Source organism: Vicia villosa, unplaced genomic scaffold (assembly GCF_029867415.1).
Source record: "Vicia villosa cultivar HV-30 ecotype Madison, WI unplaced genomic scaffold, Vvil1.0 ctg.001733F_1_1, whole genome shotgun sequence".
NCBI lineage: Eukaryota > Viridiplantae > Streptophyta > Magnoliopsida > Fabales > Fabaceae > Vicia > Vicia villosa.
In genome coordinates this window covers 59,685-80,519 of record NW_026705712.1, presented here as the reverse complement: position 1 = coordinate 80,519, position 20,835 = coordinate 59,685, and the positions used below count along the sequence as shown (strand labels likewise).

The 20,835-nt window shown below is 34.3% G+C and overlaps 1 protein-coding gene across 2 annotated transcripts; it reads right to left on the bottom strand.

Moving 5' to 3' along the window:
- Positions 1-8,735: 8,735 nt before the first annotated feature.
- LOC131636442 (novel plant SNARE 13-like) lies at positions 8,736-16,812 on the bottom strand. Of its 2 annotated transcripts, XM_058907053.1 has the most exons (11): positions 16,419-16,812; positions 15,578-15,719; positions 13,541-13,633; positions 13,022-13,115; positions 11,836-11,873; positions 11,469-11,566; positions 10,106-10,185; positions 9,978-10,034; positions 9,792-9,884; positions 9,622-9,696; positions 8,736-9,490 (listed from the first exon to the last, which is right to left on the bottom strand). In XM_058907053.1, exons 3-11 carry the CDS (start codon positions 13,555-13,557, stop codon positions 9,386-9,388), a joined length of 657 nt encoding a protein of 218 aa, XP_058763036.1. In that variant the 5' UTR covers positions 13,558-13,633; positions 15,578-15,719; positions 16,419-16,812; the 3' UTR covers positions 8,736-9,385. The 2 variants fall into 2 exon arrangements, with proteins under 2 accessions (XP_058763036.1, XP_058763035.1); XM_058907052.1 differs by lacking the exon at positions 15,578-15,719 and having other exon boundaries at positions 8,743-9,490.
- Positions 16,813-20,835: the final 4,023 nt, after the last annotated feature.

Sequence of the window (20,835 nt, the reverse complement as noted above, 5' to 3'; positions counted from 1 at the left end):
GATCATAATCTACAACTTTCATGTTGGAAGTTTTTTTCAGTTTGTAGGTGAAATTTTGAGAAATTCCCTTCCAAAGTTTGGAAAAAACCATTGAAAAACACAGAATTTTTCTAAGTATGGAAAGTCAAACTTTTGACTTTTTGATTCTTGATTGATTTTCTTGATTTTCCTTGTTCAAATGACTTCATATATCATATATTGATGATTTGAAACTTCAAAAGTCATGGTTGACCAAAATTTCCAAAAAGTCAATGGTGATCTTGTACAGTTGACTTTTTCAGACGAATCGCGTTTCTGGAGATTTCAACTGAACCAAGTTATCCTCACCAAATGAATGGTATGAATGGATAATATTGAGTTATTGGAGGACCTTGAGCCATGGTTTAAGTTGTGGCACCATGTTCTGATTAAAAAGTCAGTGGTTCAGGTGAATTAGGTCAAAAACCCTAATTGTCGACCTGATGAAATTGATGACTGTGGATCTTGAATTGAGATACAATTTCCATTGGATATTTTCATAGGGATTATTTGAAGATGATTAAAACCTTTGAGTGATCCCCTGGGGCTTTTTAGGGTTTCCCAAATGTGATCCCTGATTTCAGTCCCTGATAGTTCAAAAACCCTAATCTGATGATTTGAAATTTCACTGTTGATCAGTCCCTGTGTTGGAGATGTCTTGAGTCAATAAATTAGGTCAAAATGATGTACTTGGGGTCTTGAGGTCATGTCCCAAGTCATTAGGTCAAACCCTGAGCAAAAGTCAGGGGTATGCTATCTTCAGTCAAAACCCTAATCTGGTTGATTCAAAGTCTCTGAGCTTGTTGAAATGAATCTTTGAGGACCAAATGTTGACTGTTGATGAAGATGGTTCTTTTGAGATGAAGGGAGAACAAAACCCTAATTGTTACTTGTACTTGATGAGTGATTTCTTGTTTAAACCCTGCTGAGTCACAAGTAGCAAACACAAACTATGCAATTTGTTAGAGATGCAAATGATGCATATGCAAATGATATGAGGTGGTATCTTAGGTCAAAAATTGGGGTATGACAATGTCGATGTAGGTTGCCCTCTCGTCCACAAAGAGTGCAGTGCCTACCAAGAATATGAACCAACACCGCAGAGCGCAACCACAGTGATACTCAGTAAAAAGTCTGTCACCCTCTTGCTCGGACTCCGCTGCCGCCACCAAGTGGCTCCCATAAATCTCTTTCAAGCTAGAGAACTGGATATGCGCCCCACTCGTTGCTCTGCACTCATAATCCTCCATATTTGGGTCCATACCCAGATAGTCCACCATCCACTCTATGGCCTCAACCCTCTGTATCCGAGAATGGTCCAGTAACCTCCCTCTGATCGGCAGGTGGAGCAGACAGGCCGCATCGTGTAAAGTGATCATCAACACCCCAATAGGAAAGTGGAAAGAAGACGTCTCCTTGTGCCACCGTTCGACAAAAGCCCCCTGCATGTCGTGGCTGATGGTACTATATCTGGTCATGCATAACCCGTCAAGCCCGCTCCCAACTACAGCGTCATTAAACCACTGAGCTCGTGGTTTAAATAGATCAAATGTTTTCCGCGCATGGGTCACGGATTTTATGGTTGCCCGTTCCTGTCACAACAAAAACAAAAACAAAAAACATTTTTAGTTAGACCGTTAGGAGAGAGTGGAATAAAAACCTAAATAAAAATGGTTAAATTATAAAGTGTAATTAAAAAAATTACTTCTCCCTCCCAAACACATCGAGCGACGTGGTCATGGTAGTAAATCAACAGATGTGTCTGCGGGCCCTCTCAGGTAGCCCTCCTCCTCCGCATTATCCTCGCCGTGCTCAGGGTGTACATCGGTAGGGGTGGCAAAACGGGCCCGACCCGCGGGGAAATCTTGTTTTGCCGCACTTTTTCGCGGGGCGGGGCAAGGTTTTAGGCCCACTCTCTTTAATGTGCCCGCCCCGTACTATTTTTTTGCGGGCTTTTGCGGGCATGAGCTTTTTCATATAATTTTAGTATTTTTAGACCTAAAATGTTCAGTACCTGTGGGCTTTCCCCGCCCCGCCCTCACTTTTTTGCGGGACGGGGCAAAGTTTTAGGCCCGCTGTGGACCTCCGATTTTTTTTAATACCGGGCCATACCTCTGATCTGTAGAGATACGTGAACTGACTCTTTTTTGTCGCTTAATGCTTTCGCATTTTGAAAATTCACAGAGTCGCCACCGACCTTTTATTTTATCCAATTAAGGAAAGGTTTATAAAAGACACAGAAAAAAGACCTTTAAGAAATTCTGGGTAAGGGGGTAGGTTATACAAAGGGAAGGTGTTAGCACCCTTTGTATCCATGGTTATCCATGGGCTCTTAAGTTTGCTTAGCTCACTTGTTTTTCGATCACTTTTCAATTGCTCTGAAATTGCTCATATGTGGTTTCAAATACTTTTGTAAATTGAATTTTGTAATGATCCGTGTGTGGATGTATACAAAATGCTTGTTTATCTTTCGAAAGATGTTTTGAAAAGAACGTTAACTTTGTAATAATCCGTGTTTGGATGTATACAAAGTATTGTCTTTTTTGAAAGTTTTGAAAAATCAACAGTGTATGAGAATTTTGTTTGTTTTGATTTGAGCAAGCAAACTAGGAGGTCTACCCTGAGTTGTAAGGTCTTTTATCCTATTTCCTTTAAAAATATATCCTTTCACCGGATATAAAAGCAAGGTTCGATTTTGTACTCGAAACAGTAAAATTTGACTTTGATTTTGAAAGGTTGAAAAGGAATGAGAAGGGATTACCTTAAGAGGTGCAAGTGTGATTGTGATTGGATTCAGATATTTATCTTTGAAGTTAGTGATCTAACGGTTCAGTTTTATCTTTGACATACACGCAGTTTATATGTGCTGGAAATTAAAATGCGGAAATGTAAAGTGCGGAAAGTAAATCTACGTTATTACATCGATTGTGCAGGAAATGTAAACTAGCCTATTTACATGAATTTGACATCCTATACATTTATCTAGGAATTTTAAATTGCAAGAAACATAAAAGGCATGTTTTTGGAATTTTTATGATTGGTTTTAATTATAATTAATGCATGATTAATTAAATTAAAATGAAGAAAAAAGATGAAAATAGATTTAAACCTAGAAATTAAGTTTAAAATATGTACAAAATATTTGTTAATTAATTTTAAAACAAAACTAATTTTTTTGGAATTTTTGGAAATTGATTTGAAATTGATTTAAGTTAATTAAAACATAATTATGCAAATAATTATACAAATAATTAAAACTTAAAAAGAAAATTATTCAAAATATGTACAAAATTAGTTTATAATATATAAACAATATTTAACACAAAGAACAATTTTTTTTATGATTTTTTGATTGGTTAGAATAATTAAAAAGCAAATATATAAATATATACTAATTAATTATGCAAAAATATTAAAATTTTGAAGAAAAATAAAATATTTTTATTTCAGAAAATAATATATTATTTTAGAAGTCTAAAAATATTTTTTGTGTATTTTTTGGATTTTTAAAACTATTTTTAATTAATTTAACAAAGAAATTAAAATAAAATAGAAAATAAAAATAGAAATAAAAGGGATACTTATCAGGTGTGATGGGCTGGAAAGTGCATGGTATGGACTGCTTGTATGATGCGTTGGATTGGCTTTTGAGATTGATCATATGGCTCAGATCATGAGGGAACATGATAGCCATATGGAAATCAGTGCATATGATTAGTCAGATATTCAAAGTCCACGCTGGGACCCACACTGGCTGACCAACTAATGAAGAGAAAGGAATCTGCCACGCATGCAGATAGAATGGTCAATTTTTTGACGGACGAACCACGCTTGGACGCGTGGTCGTCTTCAACCTCCGTCTGCATTATTTTTAAAACAAATAGCGGGGGTTTTAAACCTCCCCTATTTGTACGTCAGAAACGCAACTTTTGGTAGCTTCCCACACCTGCAAAAATAAGCGTTATGAATAAAAATAAATGACCCAGATCTACTTAAAATCACCTCCTGAACACGATGGTGGTGTTAGTTTTGTTATTTGGGCACTGTATCTAGGGATTCAAAGAGGTTGAAGCTTAAGCATGTAAGAACACTTGTTAATGGCATAGAGTTATTCTCACGTGGAAACTCTCATGTTAGAGCCCAGATCTACCCTATGAGGCCTTATGAACTCATTAGAATGATTAGTTTATATTGAGGTTAAGTAAATATAGGAAAACGAAAATTGTTCATGTATGAATATGAAGAACGCTTATGCACGTGATACGACTCTCATGGGACCACACAAAGAGTTTGTTCTTACTTTATATGATCTTAGAAGATGATTGAAAGTGTTTGTTTGTATTAATATTGATTGGAATATGGAAATTGAAAATTACAAAGTTTGGAAATTTTTGTGAGGATTATGATGTTTCTATGCTATGCTTGAGCTATAATTTCGTGGTGTGTTGGCTCTCCCTTGTTTGTGAAATATGCAGCTTCATTTATAGGCCTTGAGGTGCTTAAAATTGAAGCTAAAAGCAATAATTGCTTTTGTTGAATTTTGACTTTCAAGCTTGGAACTCAAGCAACCTTGGCTTGCTCTTCACACTTCTTTCCTTAGCCTTTCCTTGCAGCTTCCTTGCTGCATAATTAAGCCACATGTGTAAGCTTTAGCTTAGAAAATAAGCTATGATTTATCCTTCTTTTTTTCCTTTTTAATTTAATCTTAAATGATAAAATTAAATCAAAAAATGGAGAAAAATGATGTGGGCTTTGTCTTGGTCGTGGGAGGCCCATAACATCATGGAAATGATGTTTGAATGCTGAAAACTTGGCCCCATTTGGAAAAAATACATTTTTGAGCAATGTTGATTTCATGCATTTTCCCAAAATTTAGCCAACTTCAACAAGGTGTAAATCCTTCAATTTTTGTCATATGAAGGAGATCTTGCACTTTTTGGAAACCTCAAAGAGTCCTCTAACCAATGCCTTTGGTCTCATGTCAAAATGATTTTTGAAGCTCCTTGTGTGTCCTTTTGAAAAAAGTGTCTTTTTGTTGACTTTGAAAATGACCTGTAATGTCTTTGATCATATTTTTCAAATGGTGAATCCAATGACCATGGGATCAATGGCATTTGAAAGATAATTGAATTTCCTTCAAAACAAGCTTTGGTTTGAATTTTTTGGATGAAGGATGAGAGAGTTATGATCAGTCAAAGTTGAGTTGACTTTTCAGGCAAAAACCCTAATTTTGAATCTTAGGGTTTTGTTGATTTTTGATCTTTCCTTGATGAATTATGATCATCCAATGATCAAATGATGAATCCTTTGACAAAATATGGACTTTGACAAAAAATTTCATTTTTGACTGTCTGTTGACTTTTTTGGTCAAACGGGTCGTCTGTTGACTGTTTGAGCTGCTGACGGTGCGTCTGAGTGATTTGAAGTTTGAAAATTTGTATGATGGTACTTTGAGATATATGGATGTGTATGAAATCCATTTGAGCTCTCAAAAACTTGTTGCTCCTGTAAAAACAAGAAAAACCCTAGTCAGGGACTGTTTATGTAGGAGACAGTTAAGCGTACCTGATTTTTGTGCAGTGTTGAGTCTCTGCTAATCGCGTGATATTCAGAAGACTTCTAGAACAAAAATCTTGGAATTTTGAATTGTGAAAGATTGATTTGATTGATGGTACAAAACACTGAGAATTGTACTGCCAGCAGTTTGGCTGTCAACTGACTGTTCAGGTATTGATGTAGCAGTTAGAGTGAAAAATCAACAGTCAAAGTTAATTTTCTTTTTTGTTGTTTTTTTTGTTTTTGTTTTATGTAAAAAATGAAAGTTTATTTACATGACTTGTTAGAAAAACACAGACATAATAAATAACTAATATTTACGGTATGCGGGCAAAATTACCGATAATAACCCTGAAAATCATTTAATGCACAGAAACAGGAATATTTGACTGGCAGAAAACACACAAAATATTATCTTAGTAATTAAGCAATATTATGACAAATAGTACAACATTTAATACTGACAGTACAAATATCACATACTATATTGAACAGTACGACGAATAAACGGTACATTTAAGAAATAAGAAATACGACAAATTTTAAGAATGACGATTGATAACCCATGCTATGAACAATAACATGTAGATGATTGGGAGCATAACCATTGCAGGTCCACACTCCTCAGGACTATGCAGGCAGAAGAAAGTCATGATCACCGTAGCAATGGTGATGATTGTAAGAAACAGTGTCTCTATCCACTTTGCCATTCTTGTTAGGGAAGAAGAGAAAATAGATATGAGGTAGGAATTTGAAAGATGAGTTGGAATTTGATGTGAGATTTTATGGAAGAAAATGAGAGGTATTTATAGAATGGAAAGAAGGAAAGAGACGTTGGGGAATGATGTGATTCCGTACAAAAGGAAAATTTGAGTGGAAGTAAGATTTGAAAGAAAGTGTATGATAGTGTTGGAAAAAGGAGAGATTTGATTTTTGAAAAAGAGATTTGAAAAGATTTTTGCAAATAATGGAATATAGTACAAAAATTAGTGGGAAACAAAAGATAATAATAATCTACTTGTTACCAATACAGTCTGAGTTTCCTGATTCTGCGCCTGCAAAAAGATTTAACTCTGTACCAATTGTGTCAGTACCATTTATCTGTAAATAAATAAATAGCATGTGTGAAGTAATAAACAGTATTTGGAGTTTGCGTAAGAATAAATTCAACTGCAAGCCAAATTACTGTATAAGAAAGATTCTAAAAACTAAGTATTTCATATGTCAGGATATTTGTTGAAATAAAAATCCATGATTATATGAGACCCTTAATTTTCAGATTGGAGTTTTCTTGAAAAATATGTGGGCAAATTTTGGGGTATAACACCCGCACTCTCAAATATGTCCGCCCCGCCCCGTTTTTTCGCGGGATTTTGTGGGGCGGGCCTAAACGGGGAGGGCATGCCCGTTTGCCACCCCTATACATCGGGTATCTCATCCTCCTCAACTCCCACCTCCTCCTCATCCTCACGGGAAGAAGACGCCCGAGCCAGCCGACTCCTCGATCCAGATAAGGAACCTGCAGGCATCTCATCCATTTGGACGAGTACTCGTACTCGACCCTGTCCCCCGTGTCGCTGCTAGCTGTGTAACCCGCTCGCGTCGAGCCGATGCCGTTTGGGTCTCCCTACCCTGTCTAAATCGTGCCTGATTTCCTGACATTTTCCTAAAAAAATTGAAACCAATAAGACGTTCAAACAATTTAAAAAAACATTTCGAAATACATTTCGGAAGTGCATTTTCGAAACTGGTCAGAGGTGATTTCAAAAATGCACTTTTGAAAACACCTGCGATCCTCCATTTCAGCAGAAACCCAGTTCTTTCCCTAAATGCTTCAAAATTCATTTTTTCTATCTATACACACTCATTGAATTAATTTGCCTTGTAGTTTAAATACATTTGGATAATTAATATTTTAATTATTTTAATATTAAGAATTATTAAATTTATTTTAATTAGTTTCCGGTTTTAAGTGCTTTTTTTATTATAATATATACTATTAAAATGTGTTTTGATGTACAATTATTTTTAAAATGATATGTAAGAATAAATTAAGATAAATTTAGAAATAAACTAAAATAATAAACTATAGTATATATTTTGAAATAATATGAAAAATTAATTCCAATTTATTTATCCAAATTATACTATATATTATAAATTAATTTCAGTTTATTATTATATGCTATATATTATAAAAAATACTTAAAACAAAACATTAAAACCGGAAATTAATTAAAATAAATCTAATAGTTGTTAATATTAAAATAATTAAAATATTAATTTTTCAAATGTATTTAAAACATTAATTTCTAAATATTTTTAAAGAGAACATGTGAAATACTATGTATTGACAATATTTACTACATCTAAATATCATGTGAAATATTAACAAACCAATTGTTATAGTGTAGTGGTAAAGGCTCAAGCATTTGAGTTGAGGGGAGTGCTTAATAATAGTTTCAGGTAAGTGCATTGGTGGTAAGGAGTAAAAAATAAAAAAATAAAATAAATATTACGTGGAATTAAAAATAATAAAAAATAAAAAATATAATTACACGTCAGCATATTTGAATTTTAAAAAATTAAAAAAATAAAAGAATTACACAATCAACATGCCACATAAGCAAATGGCATGTGCCATTTGCTGCCGAGGTTTAAAACGACAGAACATTCATTTAGCAAGGTTAGTTTTACAAAAACAAAATTTACAGGGGTAAACCAAAAGTCGCCTATATGGCAGAGGGCAAAAATGGTAATAACCTTTTTTTTTTAAATAAAAAAATAATTTCGAAGATGCATATCCGAAATCACCATTTTTTATGTCTTCGGAGATACACTTACGAAATATAAGGGCATTTATAAAAATTTTGCCGCGGATTCCTAAGAAGGTAAGGAGGTATATAAAGAAATTATAAAAAAAAAAAAAAAAAACTTCCAAGTAATGTATACAATCCCTTTCCCTATACAAGACTATTAGATTCAGTTTGGATATAATCAACATCTACCATCCAAATTGAGAATCGTGAAAGAATCAACACAAAAATTAAACACAAAAATTAAATTATTCTGTTTCGTAAATAACAACTAGTTATCTTTTCTATTTTTACTGTAATTGCAATCAACACTATATAGAGATTAATTCCCCTACTTTTTTTAATCTAACTGATTTTTAGGCTAGATTTTTGTTTAAATTTATGCCCTCTGTATTCTGTATACAGAGCCTATGTAATTCTTCATCATTTCAAAAAATATAAAGTCTATTTCTACAAAAAGAATTATCAAATTTAGGTGTCTCAAATTGATTTTCAAATACTTATAATATTTAAATCCCATATTTCTATTTATATCAAAATGAGATAGCAAAGTTTCATATTAAAACAATAATGGATATAATTTTATACACCCGATGCATCAAAACCTAATTGATGTATATGCTTGAATGATTACATACATCAAATTAAAAAAAAAATTAAATAAAAAAAAGGAGGGAAAAGCCTCATTTGAATGGGACTTGTAAAGCATAGGTCCCATAATACAGTACTATATTCATTCTAGACCAACAATGTTTAAAATGTTACAGAGCAACAAGGCACTAAAAAAAGCAAACGACGCTCAGTGTGATTGATATACATAGAACCACATACAGGGATATACACAGCTCAGGCATGAAAAATTTTAATTTAAAATTGATTGATGATTTCCGAAAGATGCCCTGATAAAACATTACTTCAACTTTCATGTCATCCAAGATAACAAAGACTCAAGGTGATGGCATGAGGACGGAGAAAACTCTTGTAAGATATAAGAATTAATCAAAATGTTTTTCAGTTCTAACATACAAAAGCCTCCTGGTTGGAACAGGAGGCGCCAATCCTGGGATATCTCTAATATCTTTGTTGTGTGGATTCACAATCTGCAAAATTTCAGATGCAGTTAACAAAAATAGGCTTATTGTTGGTCTTGTACATATAATAATCAGTCAGCAATATAAGAATTTATATACTACACAAGATTATGCAATTAATAGATAGATGAAGATAGTACCTTTACAACAATGATGGCAACTACACCGCACACAATAAGGAACAGAAAAAGCATGATGCACTTATCGGTAGCTACCTGATATAACAATGTAAAGACTATTAATACTTCAGTTTCATGAAAATTTTGGGAGTATTGTGAATAGTGGATAGACACAATGAAAATGAAGAGACCTTTCTTCCAATCTCTTTCACAAGCTGGGAGGCTTTCTTAATTGAGAACTGAATTGAATCAAGCTCGTTAACAATACGACCCATCTGGTCAGTCTGCATAGTTTGATAATAGAAAGAAAATCAGAAGTGGGATCAGATACACTCTTTGCTCTGAAAAATGTACACACAATGTACAAATAAACTTACTTGGCCTTTCAAGGTGGTGGCAGTTGAGGTACCTACTTCAATTGTTTGATGTACAACCTACATTTCAATATAATGTTAATAATAAAGGTACAAGGGCAACAAAGTCGTAAATGTTTAAAAAGAGTCACCTGCTTAGATCTTTCTATAGCCTGATCAGTTTCATCCATCGTTTTCATCCCAGTATTGATAAGTTCTTGATTTGACATTTCTAGAGGACAAGCCAAATAGGCATTTTAATGAGAAATCTATTTATTAACTGCACATAAAAGCATAACATCCAGAAAAAGGCCCAATCCCCAGCCCAGTGTATGAAGTAAGTCGTGGCGAAAAAATTAGCATACAAAATATATGCTAGATGAGTAGATAAAGACTGGATATAACAGAAAACATAAACATTGAGAAGTGCTTCCATTATCGCATTGGTATTGGTACAACTTCCATAAAATCAAAGCACATATATGTTTGGGGCCTTCTAACTTTGGGGCCTATATATTTAGGGACTACTCCTAGACTTTTTTAGGCCCAAATTTAATAGCCCCCTAAATTGACAGCTCTATGTTGGTGATTGGGTTTATCTCAAAATTCAACCATATAGACTCAAATCTTTGGCTATGGGAATTAATGAGAAGTTGAGTCCTTGTTTCTATGGCCCCTTATAAAATTACCAAGATTATTGGACAGGTTGTTAATCAATTGGATCTCCCTCCGGAAGCTAGAATTCATCCTGTTTTTCATGTATCTTTGTTAAAAAAAGCTATTACTCCAACTGCCAATCCTCAACCATTACCGCCTATGCTTTGAGAAAAGGTGTATGTGAGGCATAAGTTCAAAGGCCCAAGCAATTAGACCCATTTTAGGTGAGAATGTGAAGAGGTAATATTATGAGGATTAGGCCCACACCAACTAATATTACCTCTTCACATTCTCTCCTATTAATACCATACACCTCTTCACATTTTCGATTTATTACTGTGCACCTCTTCCTCTCTTCACCACTTCACAGCCTTCTATTTATTATTGTGCACCTCTTCACAGCCTACTTTTTTATTCCCCCTCTTCACATTCTATATTTCAAATATTTTTTTAATATGACTTATTATAAAAATGATCAGAAAAATCTTAATTCTGATATCAAATTCAAAACCGGTATACTAGTATACCAGAAAACGGCCGATATGCGGAGCATAGTGAAATTGAAACAGAATATCGGCTTTCGTATCGGATAGCCAAATTCCGATATGAAAAACTGGTATATCAGCGATATAACCGATATTTAACAACACTGGTTGAAACATGGCTTAAAATTAAAATCAAAGACCAAAACCAATGGGAAATATTACAAAGAAGCTCCACCAGCATGAAGTAAGAAAAAGTATAAACAAAAAATTCAATGTCTAAAGATATGCGTAAGGAACTATAAACTAAGAATTCACATCAACTCCATATATTACCAGCAATTAAGGTTATGACTTGTGAGGAGAAAATTCTTACTTGATGCCAATTGAACATTTTCTTCAGCCATGGGTTCACTTGGTCCTGCTCCCGTGTCAAAAAGTTCAGCTTTCTTATTGCCAATGGTACTCATGTACCTATTAATCACCAAAATAATGTTTTGAAATCACAACAAACTTTCAAATAGCCAAAAAGAGCATACTTTTACAAAGCTGTAAAAAACAAAAAAATGGAACAAAGTTATAGTTTGAATTATTGGTTCGGTTAATGCCTACAGTGAATATTAACCATTATGCTCATAGGGAAAATTCATATAATAATTTCTAAAACCTTCGTTGGGAGCAAGTTCCAAATGTATAAGAAACAATTTTATTCTGTCAGCAAAACACTATATGGATGAACTTACGTTTTTCTCAATGCAACATATGAGTTTAGTTCCTTGATCTGCAAAAGAAAAAGGAACGTGAGCAAACAAAAATAAAGTGATTTTGGTGCAAGCCCATGAAATATGCAATGTATGCTGCATATCCATTAATCTGTTAATAATCTTAATAATCAATAATAATGGACTTTCTCCCATGCCATTTGGTTTCTTCCAAATTGGTACGACCTGCTGGATTTTGGCTTGGTGTTATCTATTCAAGCTACCTAAGATTCTGGGTCCCACCCCACCCCTAATTCATATCTCCCTTTCTATTCTAAGATTACTCTTTACAATTTATCATGATCAAAAAGTATTCTCAATCTGAAAAGTCACTATAGAAAGTCCTCACTAGTCTATTTGCTCTCTCTGTAATAGTTCTAGTAACTGTGTCGCCAATTAATGGAATTTATCTCCTCTAAAGTGAGAAAATCACTTAAGAGTCTAAACTGAATAATATGAACCAATAATGAATAAATCGCTACTGATATTACATGCATATGCCTAACAAATTATGGATGTGCAGAAATATCAACCTTTGATTTTCTCACCTTACTCTCATCTCACTTTAAAGGAGCTAAATCCCAATTAATAGTAGTCCCAAGTCCCAACTTCAATGGAAAAATCTACAAGGTTCGTGTATGACTCCAAGCATACAATGAAGCTGTACCTTAACAGGGAAAAAAAAAAAAAAAGAGGTCCTATAAGTCTTCCAAGTATCCAAAAGAAGACTATAGGTTTATATAAAAAAAAAAAAGCTTGAAGAAAAGTCTTTCTGCAAGAAGAAACCAAATAAAGTGTGTAATCTAGCACAGTTAATGCACTAGATCCAGTTAACCCAGTTTCCATCATTCTGCAAGACCATGCTTGTATTTGAGAATAAAATTATAACATCTAGGTACCAAATATAGACTTGATAGACCATGCATTATCTAGTCCAACTAGAACCTTATAATGTTTATTCATTAAGAAATAGCAACCTCCAAACTCCCAATAAATTAAAGTTATAAACTATCCATTGGCTGTGACAATAAAGTGTTCTTGAGAGCCAATTGGTCGTGCGAAATATTTATAAAGTTTTTAAAAACTATGAAATTGAAAGTCAAATTCACAACACTTGGAAGACAATCCCAGCATGATCATATCAAATAGACAGATTTTGGGTACTGACCATTGATTGCTTTTCATCATTTAGTTGTTTGTTCACTTCTGGGGTATTTCTGCCCTCTTCATCTTTAATTTCACGATCAAATTCTTTTATCAAACTGGAAGAATTATAACAACATAATGCATCATATGATTAAGGGAATGCATTGAAATCAAATTGTGAAATATGTCAAAAATCAAATGTAACTTTGCTTTATTCACTATTAGAATAACATATGGCAAAAGACAAATGAGTAGTCAAAAGAAAATAATTTGGAAAGCACATTTCGACGGGGGCAAACAAAATATATAACAAGGTTGTATGCTACCCATATCACCATTCAAAACCTGGCATGCTGACACAGGATATAAATTTCCATTAAAGAGCTCTTTTGTTATTAGAATTAGTTGCAACTGTTAAAAAATTCTATCATGTGGCCAATATGGATTAGAAAGCAGATAAGTTTTGAATGGAATTTGCATTTTCATAGTTCAGTCATCAGCAAGAGATATCAAATTGCAACGATATAAATCCAGGACTAACCCTTTGCACTCTCTCATCTTCCCCGTGAGCTCTTCCAGCTGATTACTTTGTCTATTGGAATCTTTAATCTTGTCCAGCTTCTGGAAGCCATTTCTGGGAGCAAAACTTGAGTATGTTAAAACTATCGACAAATACTTAATATAGATGAAATATCTATTTAGATAATTAAGCATTCTTATTTCTTTTCTTTCTCTTGGAGTAAGTAAACCATGACTCTGGTAGTGCCAACTGCTAAGGAGGCATGACTGAAGTAGAAAAAAAGTACGAATAACCCGCATGACACATCACATGTATTAAGATAAACAAATAAATAAAGGAAAAATTATATAATAGACATTGGCCCATCACTAAGAAAGAGGCAATCGATAAAAATATATCCAGTTTCAAGAGATAAAAAGAAACAAACTATTGTAATGACTCATGGCCACAAAATATTTTATGGTCGTACCATAGCCCTTATTACAAGAGATGGACAAGAACACCATTAACTTATATACACTGTCTGTGTGAATTATGTAAATTTTCATGATCTTATTATGTAGGACATGATGTCCTGATACTTTGATGGTGGAGATTCCATGGTGCTTTTTTTACGAAGATACTGGCACTCTAGCTAGCAGCTAATATTTGACCGTGTCTCTGACTTAAGCTTTTACATTTTCACTACCACTTTATCTATAGTTTTCACTGGTGCGTGTCAAGAGTAAAGTCAGTAACGGTTTTCTCAAAGCCTTCAAAAAAATATACATGTTATTATAGAATCAGAACAGCTTATGTAATTGTTAATTTTTGGAAGAAGTATTAAAAATAGCTTATGATATGCCGAATGTAAGTCAAACTCGGGATTGCCCCCATTTATAAGCATATGTTCAGGCAATATATCGTCTGACGTGGGACTCTTAACACACCCCTCACGCTCGGGACTAGACATCTGGAGCGTGGAAATAAATGGTGGGTGACCCGATAGCGAAAACCTGATACTGGTGGTCCAACGGATCTTAAACGAGACTCTTAATACCATGTTAAGAATTGTGGTTGGGCCTAACTCATTCCTACGAAACCGACTTGTAGATTGAGGATTGTCCCCACCTAAAAGCATATGTTCAAGCCATATACTGTTTGATGTGGGACCCTTAACAAAATAATTCAAAACTTAAAATGTTTTACATTTCATTGAAAACTTGCTGGATTATGAATCCTGGCCTTAACAGGTGTCCTAAGGATTCCAGCTTGTTGGTATCTATCTTGTTTTTTAAGGATAATTTAGAATATGTTTGGATTTGTGGTATGGGATGGAATGGAGTGGTAAATAATGAGATTCCATTGTTTGGATTTGCAAACAATGGATTGAGCGGAATGGAACATGATGTAATTCATTCCATCCTATTTCATTTAATCCTTCAATTTTCATTCCATCCGATTTGAGGTGTATGCAATGGAATGAACTAATTTGTTATGTTCCGTAAAATTATAAAAATACACAAACAATGGAATGAAATATATGTTCCATTCCGCTCCGTTCCACTTCATTCCATCACGTTCTATTCCGCTCCGTGCTAACTCATCAATCCAATCATAGCCTTAGTCAAATATAGTTATTAGGGGCGAGGTTATCAACCTCAAAAGTAGGGGTTGAAATAGGCTACTCAAGCCTACATACACCTTTAAGCTTTGCCTACATCATGACCAGGTCAGGCAAGACATATTTTAAAATAGACAACACCAAGTCTTTTTAAATAGTCTAATTAAGTAAAAATCTATAAGCAATCTCAAAAGCCTCTTGGACCTAATAATCCTACCTATTTAAATCAATATAAATAATATGAATTTTTTTATTAATATAATAAAAACATTTATAACAAGCTAAACCATATACTAGTTCACCTTCGTAAAGATTTAAGTATATTATTTAGTTAATATACATAACTTGAGTCTAAAAATTTATTTAGTGATAAAGGAATATGATGCATAAATTTTGTCCCTATTGGCCTAGTAGTCCTTTATTTGACCTAATTAGAGATAGGTCGGATGACAAACCTTTAAATCAAGCATGAACCTTGATTATCATAGAAGAGACAAGGCTTATTTAAGAAAAGTCTGGAGAGGTTCGCCCTTCTTCCTCCTCTACTCAAGAGTTTACATGAAATCCTCATAGACTCGCCTCTTACAAGTTTACCAACTACAAGTAGGCATTAAAGCATCCAAAAGCATCTATAATATCTATATATAATTTAATACTACGTATACCATAAATATATATTCCAAACCAGACATGCCGGAATACACAAACATAGCATCGCAATTCAAAATTGATGGACAAGGACAGATTTACAAATCACATGATAGATTCAGAACTCAGCACCCAAAAGAGCACAACAAGTTCAAAATTGAAAGTCGAGTAAAAAACTCACAAGGTTCAAAATTACTAACAGGTGTAGGGTGATGGGACTGGTATCTGCTGTCACCTTCTACTCTAACTCAAACATGAACCCTCTTCCCACTTTGCTAATCACCCTCTCTTTCACACCCATATGTCATATATTGCAACCCTGTTATCTGTACTTTACTCTGCATAATGCTACTCAAGCCCACACCCATTGTTCTGGTTTTCAGAGTACAACCCATTAACTCTCAAATTATATTTCAACATCTTGGTATGTTATAGAAATTACCAACTCACATTGACCAAAACTATATTCAATATCAACCATCAAAATTTCTAGAATCATAAAAGCAATGCACTAACAAAAAAACATAATTCACAAGTTCAATTTTTTACTTCGCAAACTGAAACTCATCAAAAGATTATCATGTAACATTAGATACGCGAGTGCTCAAATTCAACAAAAATTAGTTGTTGCGATCAAGTGAAACATACGCGAGAGCTCGAAAGTGATCGCGAATTTGGCCGTGGATCTGCTCCACCTGAGGGTTCATCTGCAAGTCGGTAGCCATTGTTGCCGGCGATTATGTCACTTCGACAGAATCCCGGCGAGAATCGATATCCGGCGGAAACCCTAGCTCGCCGAATTGGGGAAGCTCAACGCGGGATGTGTAACCGTTTAACTTTAGCGGGAAAATGAAGGATGGATAGTGGAGGGATCGAGATGAAGAAGAGATTGATGAAAATGCGCGAGAATTTGGGTTGAATTGAATTGGAGTGAAGTGAATTCAGAGAGGGAAAATTGAAGTAGAAGAAGAGAATAGAGCAGAAGAGGAAAGTTGATGAGAGAGAGAGAGTAGTTGTGAGCTAAAATGAAAGAATAATTATGTTTATTTACTTGATCCAATTTTATTTTTGAAGTAATTAACTCACTCCACTTTTTTTTTTCCTCTTGATATCAAGGTTAAATTTTTTGAGAAATCACTATTATACTTGTCATGCATATTTCAAATTATTCCTTGTTTGCCTTACTCGCCTCATCTATATTAAGCTTGACTCAATTATTTTTCAGAGGTTTCCAGTCTACCATGATTTCAACCTTCTCTTTATTCGTTGATACTCCATTATTTCGCATAACCTTATAATATCGTATACTTTTTGTTGGATATGAATTTTCATATGTTGGGTCTTTGATAATGGTCTTCGTGTCCCTTCTTATTGCGTCACATCCATAAACTATGACGATATTGGTTCCATCACCAATGTTTTAACTTTCGTGCTCTACTGCTTGCGGACATAAGCTAACAATATCTTTCCACATCTTCGAACCTGATCCTTGACTCTTATAATCATGAAAGCTCGTCATATGGTATCTATTCTTTAACACTTTGCACCAAAGGTCTTCATCATCATTATAGAGCTTTCATACCAACTTCATAAAGCAAGTTTTATTCATCTACTCAAGTTTTCTAGGCCATAATCCTGCAGCATCTTTATGTTTAGAGATCATATTCCACTTGACCGCATGGTATCTTCTCATCTATATCACATCCCCCAAATGAAACTCTTATGCATACTATGTATCTTATCAATGCAAGCTTTAGAAAGTAATTTTGTCATCATAGGATAAATCACTAATGCCTCCAAGACACTCTTCGCCAAAGTAATATGACCTGCAAAAGAAAAATAATTAGTTTTCCAGCTAGCCATCGTAGATGACAGTTGTTCCATAAGGTAGTGAAACTATAATGATCATTATTGACTTAAAAGAAAATATGCTGATGATTTATGGTTATTATTTTCTAATCTTGTTGATATATATATATATATATATATATATATATATAGAAAGAGAGAGAGAGAGAGAGAGAGAGAGAGAGAGAGAGTGCATATCATATGAGAATGTCATATTTATATGAGAATGTGAGAATGAATCTGAACCATTGGATTTTAAAATAAATGGTGGAGATTATGTGTCGATCTTTTTTTCTCTCTCCTACATTTTGAAATAAATGAGGTAGGAGAGAGAAAAGAGAGAGAGAGAGAGAGAGAGAGAGAGAGAGAGAGAGAGAGAGTGCATATCATATGAGAATGTCATATTTATATGAGAATGTGAGAATGAATCTGAACCATTGGATTTTAAAATAAATGGTGGAGATTATGTGTCGATATTTTTTTCTCTCTCCTACATTTTGAAATAAATGAGGTAGGAGAGAGAAAAAATATTCACCCATAATCTCCACCATTTATTTTAAAACCCAAGTCGAAAGCATCTGATTCCAACCTCCAACACATTTTCACCATTGAATATGACCGAACGGCAACCCGCATGAAGCGTCGAATTACGCGGGGACGGTTTTAATTGCTTATATTATATAAAACCCAACATGTGTCATTTCGGGTATTCTCTCATTCACTGACTTGGACTTTTAAGTGCTAAACTTGCAGGTCCACCCTTATTATGCCTTAATAGAATCTTACTCCACCACACTATAACTCTATTTCATCTCATCTATTTATAGTTCTTATATGGGATAATGGGGCCGTTTTAGGGAATCGATTTCTGATTCTTGAGAATTTCCACAAAAAAATCATCATTTCTTCACCATGATCTCACATCATTGATATTTTCTTTCTAAAAGCACTGGTCTCTTCCTCATGCAGATTGTTAATCCAGTTATTGTTATCATGGTAGCATCGAAAGCCACTTGCTCGACCATCGCACGCAACATCATTGTCGCGACTGCTGTTGCAGCCAACACTTTCGATACGTTAGGGGAGGCTTCACCTTCTTCATCGATTGAAGATGCTCAAGTCTTAGTTATTACTCGTACAATTTCAAACCCATAAAATCTAGCACCTCAAACAGTTGGACATGAGACCTTCCCAATTCTTCCAACCTTTAAACCTTATCTATAATTGCTCCAAGGTTAACATTAAAGAAGCCTTCATTGTAACCTAAATTCATGGGCATGAAGTGTTTTGTAACACCCTTCTAAACCTCGTGGAAATAAATAGAATAATTCAGAGTAAACATGAAATACAAGGGTATCACAATTAATTCAAAATAAACACCAATGCCAATTGTCATGCCACACGAGGAACAATTTAACATAAAACACCATTCATGTTCAACACAGCGGATTATATTCATGACGTTGCATAGTCATCATCCATGCAAATTAATCCAAACCAAGTCTAAAACAATAAAATCAAAATAGAGTAATTCATCTCTAAACTAGCGTTCCCCAGTGTTACAATCAGAGCATGACCGACACGACTCATGGATGAACTCTAAGAGCTATCCTCACCAAATCAGCTAAGCCGCTACTCCTCAATCTGAAAAACAACATGTAAGGGTGAGTCTCATTCTCAATTAACGAGTATTATATAGTCGTAAGCAATAAAACGTCAAGGAATTATTAATCGCTCAACCTACATGTATACCAATCATTCCAATAATCCATATTCCTCAAACATATCGAGATATATCCTCAATCACAACCCAATTCATCCAAACCATAACATCTTATAATGCATATGAATGAAGTAACACTAATGCATGTGGTACCAAATCATGGGCTGAACCCATCCAACTGATCTACTCATCATCGAGATACAGTCCACCGACACAAATTCCGCACAATGGGAATTATGTCCTACAAAACCCACTCATCATCGGGATATATCATTAATGAAAATGATTCATGAATGAATGCACACATATCACATACTTATGTCATCATCAATACGATGCTTAACATCGTCTATTTTCATCTTATCTCATCAACATCGTAAGCATGTACATGTCTAAGCATCATTCAATCATTCACACATATTCACCACAATCTTCATATTAATATTAATACAATCACAAATCATCAAACCATCACACAAACACATGGTCATATATATATATATATATATATATATATATATATATATATATATATATATATATATATATATATATATATATAAACACATTTATACATATACAGTGTTTCAATCCACCAAAGCAATTAAATTGAGTTTTTAAAATAAAGTCTGCCACCGCCCATTTTATCACTTTATCATGTAAAACATCTAATTAGCTTCGCAACGCCCAAAACGACACATAAATCGGACAAACGGATCAAAAGTTATGACCTTCAGAAGATTTTCAAAAAAATGCATGATGTGCGTCGACGCATGGACTCCTTCAGGTCGACGCATAGAATTTCTACCACTCTCGGGTAAGCGTAAGTCGACACTATAGGTCGACGCAAATTCCTGAATGAGTCGACGCAACTGACACTCAGGTTGACGCATGCTGCGTTTTATGCAGAATTTTGCTGCGATTCTGACATCCTTCCTCTCTCAATTTCAGTCCAATCACACCATAATCATCCCCTCATCAAAACATCATCAAGCAACATAATATACTAAAATTATAACACATTTTAGAGGTCATCTAACATCGAAACCATTCATCAATTCATCAAAACCTAACATTCCTACTCATTCATCATACATCTAATTGACCCAACTAATAATCCTAAACAATTCTATCACTATCGATTACATAATAATCATTAACCGAAAACAAATCCCCCTTACCTTAGGTTTGATCTTCGGTCTTCCCCTTTACAAAGCTCTTCAGGTTTTCACGTTCATTATCTTCTCCCAAATGCTGTAATCCCTCTTTTCACAATATTCCTTCTAATCCTCACAATATCACTTATTCAAATTAAATAATTTATCCTCATTTAAATTAAATAATAAGAAATAATTATGGGGTGTTACAACTCTCCCCCACTAAAAGAGTTTTTGTCCTCGAAAACATACTTCAGGTAAAAAGTTCCGAATAGGAATCCTTCATCTGACTTTCCAGCTCCCAGGTGACATTCCCATCAGCTGGTTCTCCCCAAGC